We start from the raw sequence: 16,352 nt of genomic DNA, 5'->3' as shown, positions 1-16,352 counted from the left end.
TCAAAATCTTCTCGAGTGTCGTGAATCACGAAATATCATTGACCTTTTCGATTTTTATCAACAGTTGCCATCATTTCTCTGATCATTACCTAAACCCTCATCTTTGACTAGGAAACAAATCAGTTTTGTTCGAGATGTTGCCTTACCCTACCATTGTTCTTATACTCTTCGATGCCATCAATAAATTTTGAATCTTACGGTGACGCCTTACAGAATGGGTGGTTGTGCGCTAATGCAACATGATCTTGAATAATCTTGTAACGTTACTTTTTGGTTATCTAGAAACCTTGTTAGCTAATTTTCAAGTTCGAACTTTCTACCTTTGGCCTGAGATGACAAAGGAAATGTTTAGTCCTTTCGGCATAATTCTTCATTTTCAAATTTGTTAGGCTCTTTGACGTTTTGGTTTGCATCGGCTTTGTTCATAATCTCAGTTTCACCTCCGGGTACTAAATGATGTTTTAGTCAATCTTGGGTCACTATTCTGTTCTTTGTATCATTTTTGCAGTAGACAGACCGTTCAAGAGGACCACCCAGACGTTGGAAGTTTTTAGTTGAGACCATCAGTCCTTGAATCACCCAATCAACATCCTATCAAGTGAAACTCACCATTGGTAATTTAATATTCCTGGAGTTACTGTTGTACGGAATCGTTGTGAATTTTGAATCGAGGGAAAAATCCAAGTCTCCATTCGTCAGTTTCCTTAAGCCATCGTTCAAGTTGAGTTAGTATTTGACCATTTCAAATTGCTATCACATGATCAAGTTAGATACTTATACGCATTCAGGCATCGAAATTGTATATTCAATCCAATATCTTGTACTCTAGATTTAATGGACTTGTTTTGTCCTTTAAATTCTTGAGTGTTCTTTTAGCCTTCTCGACATGGTTTCTCGCTAAATCCGTGAGTAATTCACGATGGATCAACTCGGCTGAATGGGTTCAGTTTTATATTGGTTTTGATCGGAACGTTAGGAGCATAATCTTTTCACCAACTTATTAGACTTACCAGGAAGACTTCCAAGTAGCCTTGAGGATTGAACAGTCTTTTAGCATGGTATTGATGAAAGTATAAATGTAGATGCTGAGCATGGCGATTGGAGCGTCAATTTCTATGTGTGGCTTGAGACTGCATCTGTCATTCGAAAGAATTGGTCAGAGTGATAGTTCCTCTATTATAGGTTTCAAATTTTATACTTCTCGATTAGAGAACGACGATTGTGATTAGTTACGAAAGAAATGTTTTACGACAAGTGTTCGCCCTTACGCAACTTTCAACTATTTCACCCCAGGACTTTACTGTTCGTGTGTACATGGATGTCGAAGTACTTTTGGTATCTCTGGTTAGGGCGTTTTGGGGTAGTGTGACAACGCAATCAAAGCATAAATCGGACAATCTAGGCACATTCTCACATTGAGGAGCAAAATGGAAATTGTGGCACCTTCGAGAACTTCTCATTTGCTTACTGAGACAACGATGAGTTATCGGCATTACAGGCTATAGACTGTATATCGATGGCTTAATTGTTAGGTTCGCTAAGCAAGTGGGCAAGTTAGCCCGTCTACAGTAGAAGTTATTAGTTAGCTATAATTAGGACTCGACTCAAGGCATACCCATTCTCAGAGTACGTGACATGACGAGTGCTTAGGCAAGGCCCATTTTCATTTTGGGTTTTGATTTTCCGTGCAAATATTTTTAAACTACATTATATATATATATATGTGTGTGTGTGTTTTTTTTTTTTTTCGCTAATACAAATTTTTGGGTGAGTAATTTTGATTTTGATTTTAAACTCAGGACAAGTATTTGAATCCTACGTTAGTATATACTTATTTTAACGTCATCTTATTATACACATATATTTTTGACCTTATGTTAGTACATGATAATTTGTATTTTCAACTTTATATTTTTATACGAGTATCATACTATTATATTTAGGAAGGAAGAAGGTATGAGCTTGGAGGCATGAAAGAGAAATCATTGCAATCCAATCGTGACCGAATGACATTCTCTTTTATGTAGCTACTCTAACTTGATTTCTTCCTTATATTTATATAAATATTTTCTCCCTATTTTCGAGTATATTTTTTTTATAGGAAGTTATTTCAAATTTCGGGGATGAAATTTTCTTAAGGGGGTAGATTGTAACGATATGTCCCCAAATATCACGGTTTTTATAATTTTAAAGCGTGAATTTACGAAAATGTCATTTAAGGAAAAAACATTGACTTGTCACATAAGGTTCTTTTTCTTGGAGTATCCTTGTAGCACTCATCGCTACGAGCGTGTGGGCGCAAGCGAAATCGGAATTGGAGTTACGATGAACGTTTTACGGAACTTCAAAGTTAAGGGGCAAAATAGTCATTTCAATATTCTAGATATTAGGGTTAGATATTGTTATTATTTTTGTTGATGCACAAAATCAGTGAGGACTTTGGTACAACAGAAAGTGTTAAGTTTGTGACTTTCGCTAGATTGCTCCGGTCACTAGTGTGAATAAGTATGTAAATGGATAGAGACAGGGAAGCAAACACAAGATGTACGTGGTTCACCCAGATTGGCTACGTCCACGGAGTAGAGGAGTTCTCATTAATTGTGAAGGGTTTACACAAGTACATAGGTTCAAGCTCTCATTTAGTGAGTACAAGTGAATGATTTAGTACAAATGACATTAGGAAATATTGTGAGAGAATGATCTCTATTTATAGAAGAGAGTTTCTAGTTTCATTTTGACATTGACACGTGTCGTGTTGTGATTGGCTTCTGATGTAGACACGTGTCGCGCTATGATTGGCTTCTGATGTCGACACGTGTCGCGTTGTGATTGGCCTCTTGGTTGGAGGGAAACTCTTCTGGGTCCTTGACGGTATAACGTTGACCGGTGCTCAGTAGTTTCGGGATTGGTCAAGTATGGTACAAACAATTTTAATAATTTCTGCCATGTGGGACTTACAGATTGGTCCCCAATCTTCTGGAACTCTCTCCCTCTCATTTCTCTTCTGTGACTTCTCTTTTCTCCCTTAGCTCTCATTCCTTCTCTCTCTTCTTGTCCCTCCCCCATCTCTGCAACCCTTTCCCTCTTCAAGAATCACCACCACCACTCTCCCATTAACCCTAACCCAATCCTACCCAGTAACCCATGCCCAATCCATCTATCCAAGCTCAAACCTGGACCCAATTCCAGTTTCCTAGGCCAGCGTATGGCCTATGTGTGGGTGTGCGTCACGGCCGGCGTGTGTTCTCCAGGGCCGCTGCCTTATAGCGGCGAGTGGGGCTCCTTAGGTTTTTCGACATGCCGAATCCGACTCCGCTATCCGTTTTTCCAAATTCGACCGTTTTAGTAGAGTTTTACTAAATGGTTCCTATATGTGTTTAGGTGTATCAATGGGAAGTGGCACCATCCTCGCTAGTTCGAGCGGCCTCCAGGCAATGAAATACTTGTAGTGGATCCTTTCTTAACTTACATGTTTTTATAAAATATTAGCCTAACATGCATTTCATATTTCTTGATTTGAGTATGTTTTATAATATGTTTTATGGATTTCTATAATTATGGTTATGGAGAAATTACGATTTATTTGAATTACTTTTATGGAATATTTATGATTTATCAAATTTACGTTTTACTAAAGGTTATGAATTGTTTGATTTATGTATATGAATTTCTATGGATTACGAATATGATTTATTTTACAGATTTACAAATATGAGATTCCATGGATTTACGGATATGACTTATTATGGATTTATGAGACGAGGTTTTGAGCTTTTGAGCTTTAATGATTTGGCATGAGTTTTTGAGGTATGCTTTCGGTGCTTATCTAGTAGGTTATCATACAACACATCCACACAACATGGTTATGTAGACATCTATGGCCATAAGACACAGTTGAGGATGTTTATGTATATATCTCTTCTCTGGCATAACCCAGAGTCGTACAACTTCACTTTCGGGTGATGGACCATGATTTTCTTCACTGGCGTAACTCAGTGTCATACAGCTTCACATTCGGGTGATGGACAGGTACTGCCTTAGGGTGATTATGATGATACCCCCAGCTTCACTAGCCCGAAGGTAGTGTTGGTGTGTGATGTTATATATCTATTCTCTAGCGTAACCCAGAGTCATACAACTTCACCTTCGGGTGATGGACCATGATTTTCTTCATTGGTGTAACCTAGTGTAGTATAGCTTCACCTTTAGGTAATGATAAAGTACTGCCTTCGGGCGACTATGATATCCCTAGTTAAGTACATCACTAATGTGATTGATGGATGTTTTACGGATTTACCTTCGGGCGACAATACTACCATTTCTAAATATTGGTTTATACACACATGTTTTATGAATGTTTTTCATGGCATGCTAGGATTTTTCAGAAAACCTACTATGTAGTATTATATGTGTTTTCAAAATAGGGGGTTAGTATGTTCAGAAAGAAAATGATTTTCTTATTATTAGTATTATTATCGTTATAGACTTTGGTCCACTCACCCTTTGGTTTTTGCGCCCCTTCAGGAATTAGAATCAAGGCATACGATCCCGGCATCAAAACACTTATGCATAGGTATCTTCGAGTCTTCTCAGTGTAGGTATCATTCCTTTATTCGTACATTTTTATTGTACTTCATATTATTTTTGATTAGTTGTATGCTCTGAACTCATTCCTACTTTGGCATAATCTTTCTAATTACTTATTTTATTTGTATGCATGTTTAAAATGACTTTGTAACCCCCAGGTGTCGGCCAGCACGTGCCTGTATGTGGGGATATCGGGGTTGGGGCATGTCATTATTATCCGCATGCAAAAGGCCTTTTTTATAACCCGCATTACACACCTTTTAAGATGTTTTGAACATGTTTAAAAATAGAGAGTAATATTTAATAAACAACTGATTGAATCACATTATTGCTAGCCCATTATGAGGCAAATTGTGACGACCCATCCCAATTTATGGTATATATTTTATCCCCGAGTATGTAAAGTGACGATAATGCCCTCAAGGCTTAGTGACGTGGATCTACATTTATAGTTTTAATTATTTTTTTCCAGCTTACGTGATCAAATTATACGTGATACGTGACGTCATAAGAACATTGACGTGAGTTAGGCTCAACTAGAGTTGTGATGAGGAAGTTACGAACGAATATGTGTAATTGGGTAGAGTTATAATATTGGGTTGTCCATAACCTATCCACCAATTATCTTCTTTTCCTACAACCTTGAACCAATTAGAATTTTTACCCTTGTTTTATTTCTTTTGGACAAATTGTTAGGCCCTAAATCACATAGCCTAATCAGGGCTTATGATCCTTTTATGCTGCCCAATCTCGCAACCCACACTGACACACCTACACACACACGTATGTAACTCTCACCCTCACCATTTCTCTTGAATTTTCTATCGTCCGTACGACCCGAGCCTTCCAGCTTTCAAACAGCATCAAAATGTCACAGATCAAACCCACTGAGGTTATCATCACCCTCATCTTGACTTCACAAGCCTGGTGGTACCATTGGTTCGAAGAAAGGAGTTCAAAAACCCGAGAACACACGAGCTACAGCGAGGTGGAAGTTTACTCCGACATGATCGCCGAAGTTCTACAAGGTTTTAAGGTTCTAAAGGGGTCCTAATCAACTTTAAAGGGACCCTAGGTTAGTTTTGGAGTGGATAGGACGTCGGGATAAAAGGATTCACCGAGTTACAGGTTTACCCAGAGGTTTCGAAGGTTTTTCTGACCATTTTTCGTCGATTTTAGGACTTCAAATCGGTATGGTTGTGTTCTATACTTCAAGAGCTTCAAATCCATATGAAATTTGTGAATTTTGGTTGAGAAATGAGAGAGATATTGAAGTTTTAGATTTTTCTAGAAACCGGCGACACAGCGGCATCAGTACCGGAATCCGGTGAACCATTGGAGAAGAAAGAAGAATATTCCGTCAACTTTGACGGAATATACTAACAACATCAAGTATATATAATGGTATATGCTTCTATTTAACAGAATATTCTCTAACGCCGTTAGGGATTCCGTCAGTGTGCCAGGCACGTGCCTGCGCATGGTTGGCGCGTGAGAGCGCGTGAGTCATCGGAAATTTTTTCTAAAAATATGAGGATGCTCGTGGTGTTGAGTAGGCCATGATGGTATATTCAAACACCCCAATTGAGCAATGTATGAGAAGTTATTACACAGTTTTGGTTATGTACTTTTGAATTAATGTTAATTTAGTTGTTTCCCATATAGATGAGACGTTTCCGGAGGACGAGCGTAGCCAGGTGAGACTCGAGGGTTATGACCCTGCTACATTCTAGTGAATGGGCTTTTGGTTTTCTATATACGTATATATACTTTACATTTTCCCAGAAATTGTTTAAATGGATTTACTTTTTAAATGCCATTTCAATTGCATTATGCTTTAGAGTATGCATTAGTATAGATATGCATATTGTTGCTTGATGTTGCGGACGTCCAGGTATATTTGTTAAGCTATAGGTTCAGTCATACAGGTCATGTTAGGTGACTCAGGCTGACATATCATTTATATTGATTTATTTCACCTGGCCTACTTATTTCATTGTTGAGACACTTGACATGGCATATACTCGGTTTTCATTACTCTTGAGCATGGTTTCTATATACGTATGTATTACTATTTTCTGGGAAATTATATGGGTTTTACGGTGAGGGGTTATTACTTTTGGAAAGATAAATGGTTTCGAAAAGCTTTGTTTTTGCCCACTCACATTTTCTGTTCTATGCCCCTCCAGGTTCTAGTTAGAAGTTCATGTTGGTGACTTACGAGGACTCTACGGCGGCTCTGACAGACTTCAAATAATGTAGGGATTTCTTTCGTGCCTTGTATAATTCTTACCTAGCTGGCTGGACTGCATCTAGGTTACCTATGCTCTGAATATGTGTATCTACACCTTAAATACTTTCACTCGCACTTTCATATTTGTCTAGTGTAAATTAGTTAGTTTTGGTTTTTAATTACTCGCATTTTTATATCACTATCATTTCAGCTCTGCGCTCATGGCTCCGTCACCCTTACGTCACGGCCAGCATGCCTCGATTCCGGTTGGGGTGTGTCACTAAGCCCACCCCCTCCCCCTTATTGTAGATAATATTGTTTGTTAAAAAAAGGGTAAATTACATAGTACCCCCTCAGGTTTAAGGTCTTTTACAACCCCATACAACATCTTTAAAACATTTCACTTTCATACCTCACATACTATTTTATTTCAAAATAATACCTCTGTTAGATTTTCCATCCATTGTTCCATTAAGAGCTAACGTGGATGCCACATTTGTGCCATGTGGCAAATTTTTTTTTTATGAATTTAAAAATAATTAATTAAAAAAAATTATTTTAAAAAAAAAATCCTAAAACCCATCTTCCCTGATGCACTTCTCCCCCACTCTCTACACCTCCCCTCCCTTCTCTCTCCCACTCCTTCCTCTTCACCTCCCTGCCACACCCGCCGCCTCCTCCTTTCCCTTCCACCCCACCAAACCCACTCTCCAATTCCCCCGCAACCCCCCCACCCCATAAATTTGGCAGCCACGCTGGTGGCGGAAACCGTACTTTCAGTTCGACTAACAACTCTTGCTCCTCTTTGGTGTACAGATCTTCGAGTTGGATCGACCCGGATCCTAGAGCAGCGGGCCAACCCGTGAGTGAATACACAACGACGATCTTGGCTGGGCTTGAACCCGAAACGACACCAAGTTGGAGATTGAGATCCTGGACAGATGAAATTGGCATTTCCAGGTAATTTGTTTTAGAACAAATTTGGGTAATATAGGTGGGGTAGGGGTTGCGGGGGAGGTGGGATGCGGGGATTTGGGTTGCGGGGAAAGGGAAGGGAACGGTTGGGGGAGGTGAAGAGAATGAAGGAGAGGGGTGGGGGGTTGCCGGGAAGGGGAAGGGATGGGTTTTTTTTTATTTATTTTTTTATACTTTTCTTTAATTAATTTTTTTAAATGCATAAAAAAAAAAGAATTTGCCATGTCGCACAAATATGGAAACTATGTCAGCTCTTAACAGAATAATGGATGAAAAATCTAACGGAGGTATTATTTTGAAATAAATAGTACGTGAGGTATGAAAGTGAAATGTTTTAAAGATGTATGAGGTTGTAATAGACCTCAAACCTGAGGGGGGTACTCTGTAATTTATCCAAAACAAAAAAAATAATCATTTGACAACTAATTTATTCACATTATTATCCACGTGCGTGCGAAAGACCTTTTTTGTAACCGGCATTACACGCCTCTTAAAATGTTTTTAAATAAATAACTGATTGAATCATATTATTGCTAGTCTATTGTAAGGCACTAATTAAAAAAATAATTATTAAAAAAACATTGTTAAAATGACAAAAATGCCCCTGCCTTATTTGATGCATTTTTTTGGGATGCCTTTAAAGTTTTTTTTTTGTCTTGGGGGCATTTTTGTCCAAATATTTTTGTTGAAGCTTGGTGACACCAAAAATACTATTCACCTTTTGTGTTGGCTAACTTGGCTTTATATATAGAAGATATATACCAACAAATATAGTGCCCATAAAAGTTTGTGTAAGTTACCTATATCCTCATAAAAGATAGATGAAAATGTACCAAAAGTGATACTGACAAATTAGTACATTTTACAACGAAAAACAATATACATATAATGATTTGTACGCATATGGGTACATAAAATGCAACAACCAAATGAAATTATACCTATATTATTACGTGGAACATATACTAAAACAACGCAAAAACATTGAACCCATAGAAATATGTATAATGAAATTTAACTAATAAAAGAACATTGCACCCAAAGAAATACATGTAGGGAAACTGAATTGTACCTGTGCTATATAGGTATAGACAACCACATATTAAATAATAAATATAAATATTGGTTTAAGAAAAACTAAAAAGAAGAAAAAATTGATGACTGAAATGGGCGGAGGTGCTGCACAGGGGAGTCGGAACTATGGAGAAGACAAGCAAACAAGAATAGATGGAGATGATTCAGAAGGAACGTGAGAAAATATGATGTAACATTTAAGAACATATTAAATTTAGAATGATACTTAATTGCCTTAAATTTAGGAGATAAACAGTCAATTTTAGGTTGTTTTATTAAAAAATAATAAATATATAATGTTAAGTTAGCAAGTTAAATGGTGATGTGGACAAAGTCAAAGACCTTTGGTAAAAATTTGAAAACTAATAAGGTTTTAGTCAAAGAAGATTATCAAAAAGGAGTGAGATCCTAATTTTCCATATTAATCATACCCTTAATAGAATTAATAAAAAGGAAAATACTGCAAAAGAAAGAAGATGGAACAAAATAAACCTAATTTTTCATGCCAATCCCTTTGTGCAATGCATATCATAGATTCATAGTGTCCAACAGAGATTCAACTCTTTCACATATTGTCTTTGTTTAGTATGTACTATGTATGACTGAATTGAAATATCTCCTTTATAGAAAAACCTATGGAGGGGTGTGTACATGGTTTTTATTGCTTTGAGTTAGTATTGGAATTTTGAGGAATCAAGGCAAAAATCTGTACATTATTACATTTTGGTTTGAGTAATTAGATCTACACATCAGTATATAAGGGTGATGCTATCCACACACCCCACTTTACCTCTCATACATCTTTCTCAATTTTCGGCCATTGGATTGAAGTGAATTGAAGAAAATCAAAAGACAAAAATTAACATAGAGTATATGGGAAGTAAAAATGAGTATATGAATAGCACCACCCTATATATAATGACATGGTACGACTATTCAATTGAAGTATGTCTTAAGAGAGATTGAATGTTTTCACTCGATCGAGTAGTTTGGTGACCTATCAAATTGTTGACATGGAACGTCAAGCCAATTTTATTTAAATTTTAGTAATTAGAACGTTGTGATTACTAAAAATAAAAATAAAATTAGTTCGAAATTCCACGTTAGCAATCCGAGGTGAGCAAACTAGTCCAATGAAAATTATGTGACGATTTTTGCCAGATCAAAACAGTTAGAAGGTGATGATCACAACAAACTCCGTTTCGAGGTTTTTGGTCCAGAAAGAAGAAGAGAAAAAGAAAGTCCAAAAACGGCATCGTGTCTCGACACCGAAATCTATTTATAGCGTGTGTAACATATATATGTTCCGTACAATGTCTACCAGAAAACAAGCATTTTCGGTTGCATGGAAAACGTTCCGAACCTGCCGCTAAAACTAGGGGAAGAAAATAGGGCTTGACCCAGTCTTTTAATGTCGCTCCTCTTCTTTATACCTAGCCATCTCTCTCTACCCTGGGGTTTACACAGACCTCCCAGGGCTTCATAGCTTCTCTCACACGCCGCGTTCTCGCGCGGCCGTCTCCTGTTCAATAGATCTCTCTCTCTGTCTCTCTCCTAAGCGACACACGCAAACAACCCTCAACCTCAGAAAAATAGACAAAAGCAAAAGAAAATATTTGAAACCTCAAAGCTCCACATTATTGTGTAAAACAATGACGGAAACAAGTTATCTGGGCACGAAAATGCCCTGGAGGTCCCGCACGTCCTTTTTTCATGCAATGCTCGTGGTGTTTTTGGTGTTTTCATGTTTTAGGGTTGAGATTTGTTATGGACAAGACGAAGACGCTGTTGTGGCAGCTCCTCCTCCCGAGCAAGAAGACTGTGATGGCATTTTCTTGTCGTATACGTTTACCTCCAGGGAGAAGTTGCTGCCGCATCTGAAAAACGTGTCGGCGCAGGCTTGGGCGTTCAAGTCGGAGGCGTCGATCTTGAACGCCGGGTCGACCGAGCTCAAGGCGTGGAAGATGTACATAGGGTTTCAGCATCGGGAGATCTTGGTGGCCGCGGAAGGAGCTCAGCTGGTTGACGGTGGAGATATGCCTGCCGAGGTTGGATCCAAAGGGGCATACTTTGCCGGGTATCCGATGACAGATTTGAAAACTATGATTGATACCGCCGGAGATTATACTCAGATTCAGGCTAAGATTGCGTTCAAGGGAACGCAGTTTGGGATGGGAGAGAAATCCACTCCGATGCCCAAGTCCATCGCCATTATCAATGATGGCTTCAAGTGCCCTGCTGCTAAATTTAAAGGTAATTGGTTAATTAATTATTGGATAAACTTGTTTGTGCTATTAATGATCATGTTCTATATGTATTACATATAATGATATACACGTGATATTTTGAGAAATCTTTTTGCAGAACATATGATTTTATTCAAGATTGAATATTTTGATTTTGGTCAAATTGGCTTTCTTATTTTCTAGCTAGGTTGTACATCTTTTAGGACGATCGATTAGATTCAATATCAAGACAATTTATATGATTTTAATCCAAGACAATAATGCTCTTGATACATATAAAACTGACATCAACAGGCTATTCAATTCAGACAAACTTTATCGTTGTATATATACTAGAGAGTGCGTGTTAATAATAATGCTAGTATCGTGTCCCGAAATAACACTAACTTAAGAATATTTTGGCAAACATAACACACTAACTTAAGAACCTTGAAAGGGTTCAAATGCATACATTAATACGTATCCATTTTGTTTTCCTCATGCAGGGAAGACTGCAATGTCCGTGTGCTGTAAAAAGGACCCAAAATTCAAGGCAAAGAAAGTCGAGAAAACAAAATTCATGCCTCGTCAGAACGGTGATCTCTCAATCACATACGATATACTCCAAACCTACACAATGAACTACCTGGCTCAGGTCACTATCGACAACGTCCACCCGCTCGGCCGCCTCGACCACTGGAACTTAACCTGGGAGTGGATGAGGGGAGAGTTCATCAACACCATGAGAGGAGCCTACACTCACAAAAAGGACACAAGCGAATGCCTCTACGGCCAAGCCGGAAAATTCTATAAGGACTTGGACTTCTCTCAGGTCATGAACTGCGAAAAGAGGCCCGTCATCGCCGACCTCCCCGCTGAGCGAAAGGATGATCCCAAGGTCGGCAAGCTACCCCGCTGCTGCCGTAACGGGACCATCTTGCCGGGCCTCATGGACAAATCACAGTCCCAGTCCATTTTCCAGCTGCAAGTGTATAAGATCCCACCCGACGACAACAGAACTGCCATAACTCCTCCTCAGCAGTGGAAAATCAGTGGCGTCCTCAACCCTACTTACAGATGTGGGCCCCCTATTAGGGTTGACCCTACTCAGTTCCCCGACCCAAGTGGGCTTCAGGCCACGTCAGACGCCATTGCCAGCTGGCAAGTGGTGTGCAACATCACCAAACCCAAGGTCCCCAGATGCTGCGTCTCGTTTTCGGCCTATTACAGTACCTCTGTGGTTCCATGCAGCACGTGCGCGTGCGGGTGCAAAACGTCTGAGACGGACAAATGTAACCCTAGGGCTCCTGCCATGCTTTTGCCTGCCGAGGCTCTTCTCGTGCCATTCGCGAACAGAACCGTGAAGGCAAAAGCATGGGCCAAGCTCAAGCACTACGACGTGCCTAAAAAGCTTCCGTGCCCTGACAACTGCGGTGTCAGCTTGAACTGGCACATCGACTCCGATTACAGCAACGGGTGGACCGCCAGACTCACTCTCTTCAACTGGGGAACCGACCAGTTTCAAGATTGGTACACCGCGGTGAAGATGAACAAGGCCTACCAGGACTACGAAAACGTCTACTCCTTCAATGGGACGAGGATGGAAAAGGACGTGAACAACACAATCTTGTTCACGGGGCTCAAGGGTTTGAACTACTTGGTGGGGATAAAAAATGGGACCGATCCGAAAAAGAATCCGATGGTCCCCGGGAAGCAGCAATCGGTGATTTCGTTCAAGAAGAAGCACTATCATAATATCGATATCAAAGCGGGTCAAGGGTTCCCAACGAGAGTGTTGTTCAATGGAGAAGAGTGTGCACTTCCTAAAGTGTTCCCCAAGAACAATGCAGGACATCTCAAGTCTAATGCTCTTTTGGTCCTTTGTATAGCTATCATGTCTTTCCTTTTCATGACAGACCGCTTCCACTAAACATCAGCAAGGCTAGTTCTATCTGCAGGTAAATTAATAGTTAATTATATTAAATATCTAATTACTTTTGCTCATTTGTTAAAAAAAAAAATATTACTATTGTTCATCGATCGCAGTTGTCATTGGAATATATGAATAAATGAGGTTCAAAGTGGAAATATAAATAAATGAAATGTTATAGCATCAACTAGGGTGTGCTTTTGTTTTTTTAATTTAGCCCCAAGTAAGATTTTAACTCTATGTTGTTTTCCAAACAAAGTAGAGACTGAGTGGCACTAAACCAAATAGTAATGAACACCGGCCAATTACAGTAGATAGTTTTTCGAGTTAGTTTCTGTTGCTAGTTAAAGATTATTAATATATCTACCTATCACTTTCTAGGAAATTAATTAGTCTTAATATTTCTGGGAATTCTTGATTATGATCGGGTTTATGTGTTTTATCATCCTCATATGGTGGGTGCTGTGTCTCGTCAGCTGCAAGAAGACCGATGATTATGCACTCAAGACTGATAAAGAACTATGTGTGAGTGATGATGCTACCAAGATTTCGAGGCCTGTCCATACTCGAACTCGAGACACATAAAGCAGATGATGAGGAGATTGTAACCAGTCACAAAACAGACGTTATGATAATTTGTATAAGATTTTAACTGCAAGTAGCTATTATATACAAATCATGAGGATGGATTCGCGTGGTCTTTTTGTTTTCCTAGCTTCTTTTTTTTTGTGTTTACCTAGCTAGGATCGATGCAGTCTCTAATGTTTGTAGTAGTTCCAAATGTTGGAACAGGGTAACTAGAAAATTCAAGATAACATATTACAATACAAACATCGATTTTAAAAAAAAAAAGCCAGATCGATAGTCTTGCAACCTGTTTCTAAGATTCGAAGCATAGTTTAGGTCTCATTCAAGGGTTATCCGTATGTCGAAGCATGCCAAAATAAAACATAGTCTTCCAATGGTACTAATAAATCACATATATATATGAAATAATCATCATTATACTATTCCAATGGCTAAATGATCATTTTTTAATTAGCTGCTCTATGCAAAGGATAATGAAAAACCACATTTTTACACTAAAAAATCAATTCTGGTACTATTCAATTTACCCTTTATTTTGTCCTTATCGTTAAAACTCAAAGTTTTCAAGTCTTTTTCATTAGTTTTCCTTTTAAACAAACTTCAAATTCTCCGGTACTCCTTGCAAGATACAACAATCTATAATTCACCAAGCCCGGATAAAGGAGGAGGGGGAGGGCGTCAGGTAGTCGACAGCCGGCACTCCATGATCACGTCGAATCCTTATGAAAAATGCTCCTATCAACTTTACCCGGGACACACAAAAGAAGTACTTTGATCCTATTAGACGGGGGAGGGTGAAGAAGCTAGGACAGAAGGGTAGAGTTCAAGAGAGCAAAATGCGTTTAGGAACGTGGAATATAGGAACCTTAACGGGAAAATCTATGGAAGTAGTGGAAGTTATGGTGAGGAGAAGGATAAATATTATGTGCCTACAAGAAACTAAGTGGGTTGGTAGTAAGGCAAAGGATCTAGAAAACTCAGGGTTTAAACTTTGGTATTCGGGCACAAATAGAACGAGAAACGGTGTTGGCATCATCGTGGACAAGACCTTGGTACAAGATGTTGTAGATGTCAAGAGGGTAGGAGATAGAATCATGGCAATCAAGATTGTAATAGGACAAGAACTTATCAATGTGATTAGTGCGTACGCACCTCAAGTAGGGTTGGATACGAGTTCGAAGGAGAAATTTTGGGAAGATCTTGGAGACTTGGTGCAAGGAATTGCTCAGACGGAGAAGTTATTTATAGGAGGAGATTTAAATGGACACGTGGGCAGGGAGACAGGCAACTATGGAGGTTTTCATGGTGGCCATGGTTTTGGGGAGAGAAACGAGGATGGGGAAGCTATCTTGGATTTTGCAATGGCATATGATCTCTTCTTAGCCAACACCTTCTTTAAGAAGAGAGAAGAACATGTGATCACCTACAAGAGTGGGTCGTCAAAAACACAAATAGATTTTCTTCTAATGAGGAAAGGGGATCGTATAACTTGTAAGGATTGCAAAGTTATACCAGGAGAGAGCGTGGCTAATCAACATCGCTTGTTGGTGATGGATGTACATATCAAAAGAGTAAGACAAAAGAACAAGACTTGGAAGTGCCCAAGGACTAGATGGTGGAATCTAAAAGAAGAAAAACAAGTCATTTTCAAAGAGAAGGTAATCACCCAATGTGTGTGGGATAGAGAGGGGGAAGCTAGCCAAATGTGGGATTCCATGGCTAGTTGTATCCGAAAAGTAGCAAAAGAGGTATTAGGAGAGTCCAAGGGCTTTGCCCCACACCAAAAGGAATCTTGGTGGTGGAATGAGGAGGTACAAACAAAGGTGAAGGCTAAGAAGGAATGTTGTAAAGCCTTATACAAGGAGAGGACCGATGAAAATGGTGAAAAGTATAGAAAAGCGAAGCAAGAGGCGAAAAAAGCTGTCAGAGAAGCTAAGTTAGCGGCTTACGACGATATGTATAAACGACTAGATACCAAAGAAGGAGAGTTGGATATCTATAAACTATCTAGAGCAAGGGAAAAGAAGACAAGGGACCTAAACCAAGTGAGGTGCATCAAGGATGAGGATGGAAAGGTTCTTGCTACAGAGAACGCGGTTAAAGACAGATGGAGAGGTTATTTTCATAACCTTTTCAATGAAGGACATGAAATGAGTGATTCTTTAGGGGAGTTGAGTAACTCAGAAGAGTGTAGAAACTACTCTTTTTATCGTCGAATCCGGAAGGAAGAAGTGGTTGTAGCTTTGAAGAAGATGAAGCATAAAAAAGCAATAGGCCCAGACAATATACCAATCGAAGTGTGGAAACTTTTGGGAGAGACAGGTATAACATGGCTCACTGACCTTTTCAATAGGATTTTGAAAACGAAGAAGATGCCAAATGAGTGGCGAACGAGCACTTTGGTGCCTATCTACAAGAACAAGGGCGACGTACAAAATTGCATGAACTATAGGGGTATTAAGCTAATGAGTCATACAATGAAGCTCTGGGAGAGAGTCATTGAGCATAGATTGAGGCAAGAGACACGGGTTTCGGACAACCAATTCGGGTTCATGCCAGGGCGCTCAACCATGGAGGCAATCTATCTCTTACGAAGATTGATGGAAAGATATAGAGATGGGAAAAAGGATTTACACATGGTCTTTATAGATTTGGAAAAAGCGTATGATAGGGTCCCAAGAGACATTCTTTGGAGGATTTTAGAGAAGAAAGGAGTACGAGTAGCATATATCCAAGCTAT

The 16,352-nt window shown here is 39.1% G+C and overlaps 1 protein-coding gene across 1 annotated transcript; it reads left to right on the top strand.

Annotated features, from left to right (window-relative positions):
• The first annotated feature begins 10,200 nt into the window (after positions 1-10,200).
• Positions 10,201-13,724, top strand: LOC126589527 (COBRA-like protein 10). The gene is made up of 3 exons (XM_050254844.1): positions 10,201-11,122; positions 11,601-13,052; positions 13,501-13,724. The coding sequence occupies exons 1-2, from the start codon at positions 10,522-10,524 to the stop codon at positions 13,022-13,024; spliced, it is 2,025 nt and encodes a 674-aa protein (XP_050110801.1). The 5' UTR covers positions 10,201-10,521; the 3' UTR covers positions 13,025-13,052; positions 13,501-13,724.
• Positions 13,725-16,352: the final 2,628 nt, after the last annotated feature.

The sequence above is a fragment of the Malus sylvestris genome, chromosome 11 (genome assembly GCF_916048215.2).
Source record: "Malus sylvestris chromosome 11, drMalSylv7.2, whole genome shotgun sequence".
NCBI lineage: Eukaryota > Viridiplantae > Streptophyta > Magnoliopsida > Rosales > Rosaceae > Malus > Malus sylvestris.
Note: the sequence above shows the minus strand (reverse complement) of the source record. Positions and strands in the feature narration are given on the sequence as shown.

What these genes read in the sequence shown, in the direction of transcription:
- LOC126589527 (XM_050254844.1), top strand. Translation starts at nt 10,522, where the DNA reads ATGACGGAAACAAGTTATCTGGGCACGAAAATGCCCTGGAGGTCCCGC. An exon ending in CCCTGCTGCTAAATTTAAAG is followed by an intron (nt 11,123 to 11,600) that starts GTAATTGGTTAA and finishes TTCCTCATGCAG; the next exon opens with GGAAGACTGCAATGTCCGTG.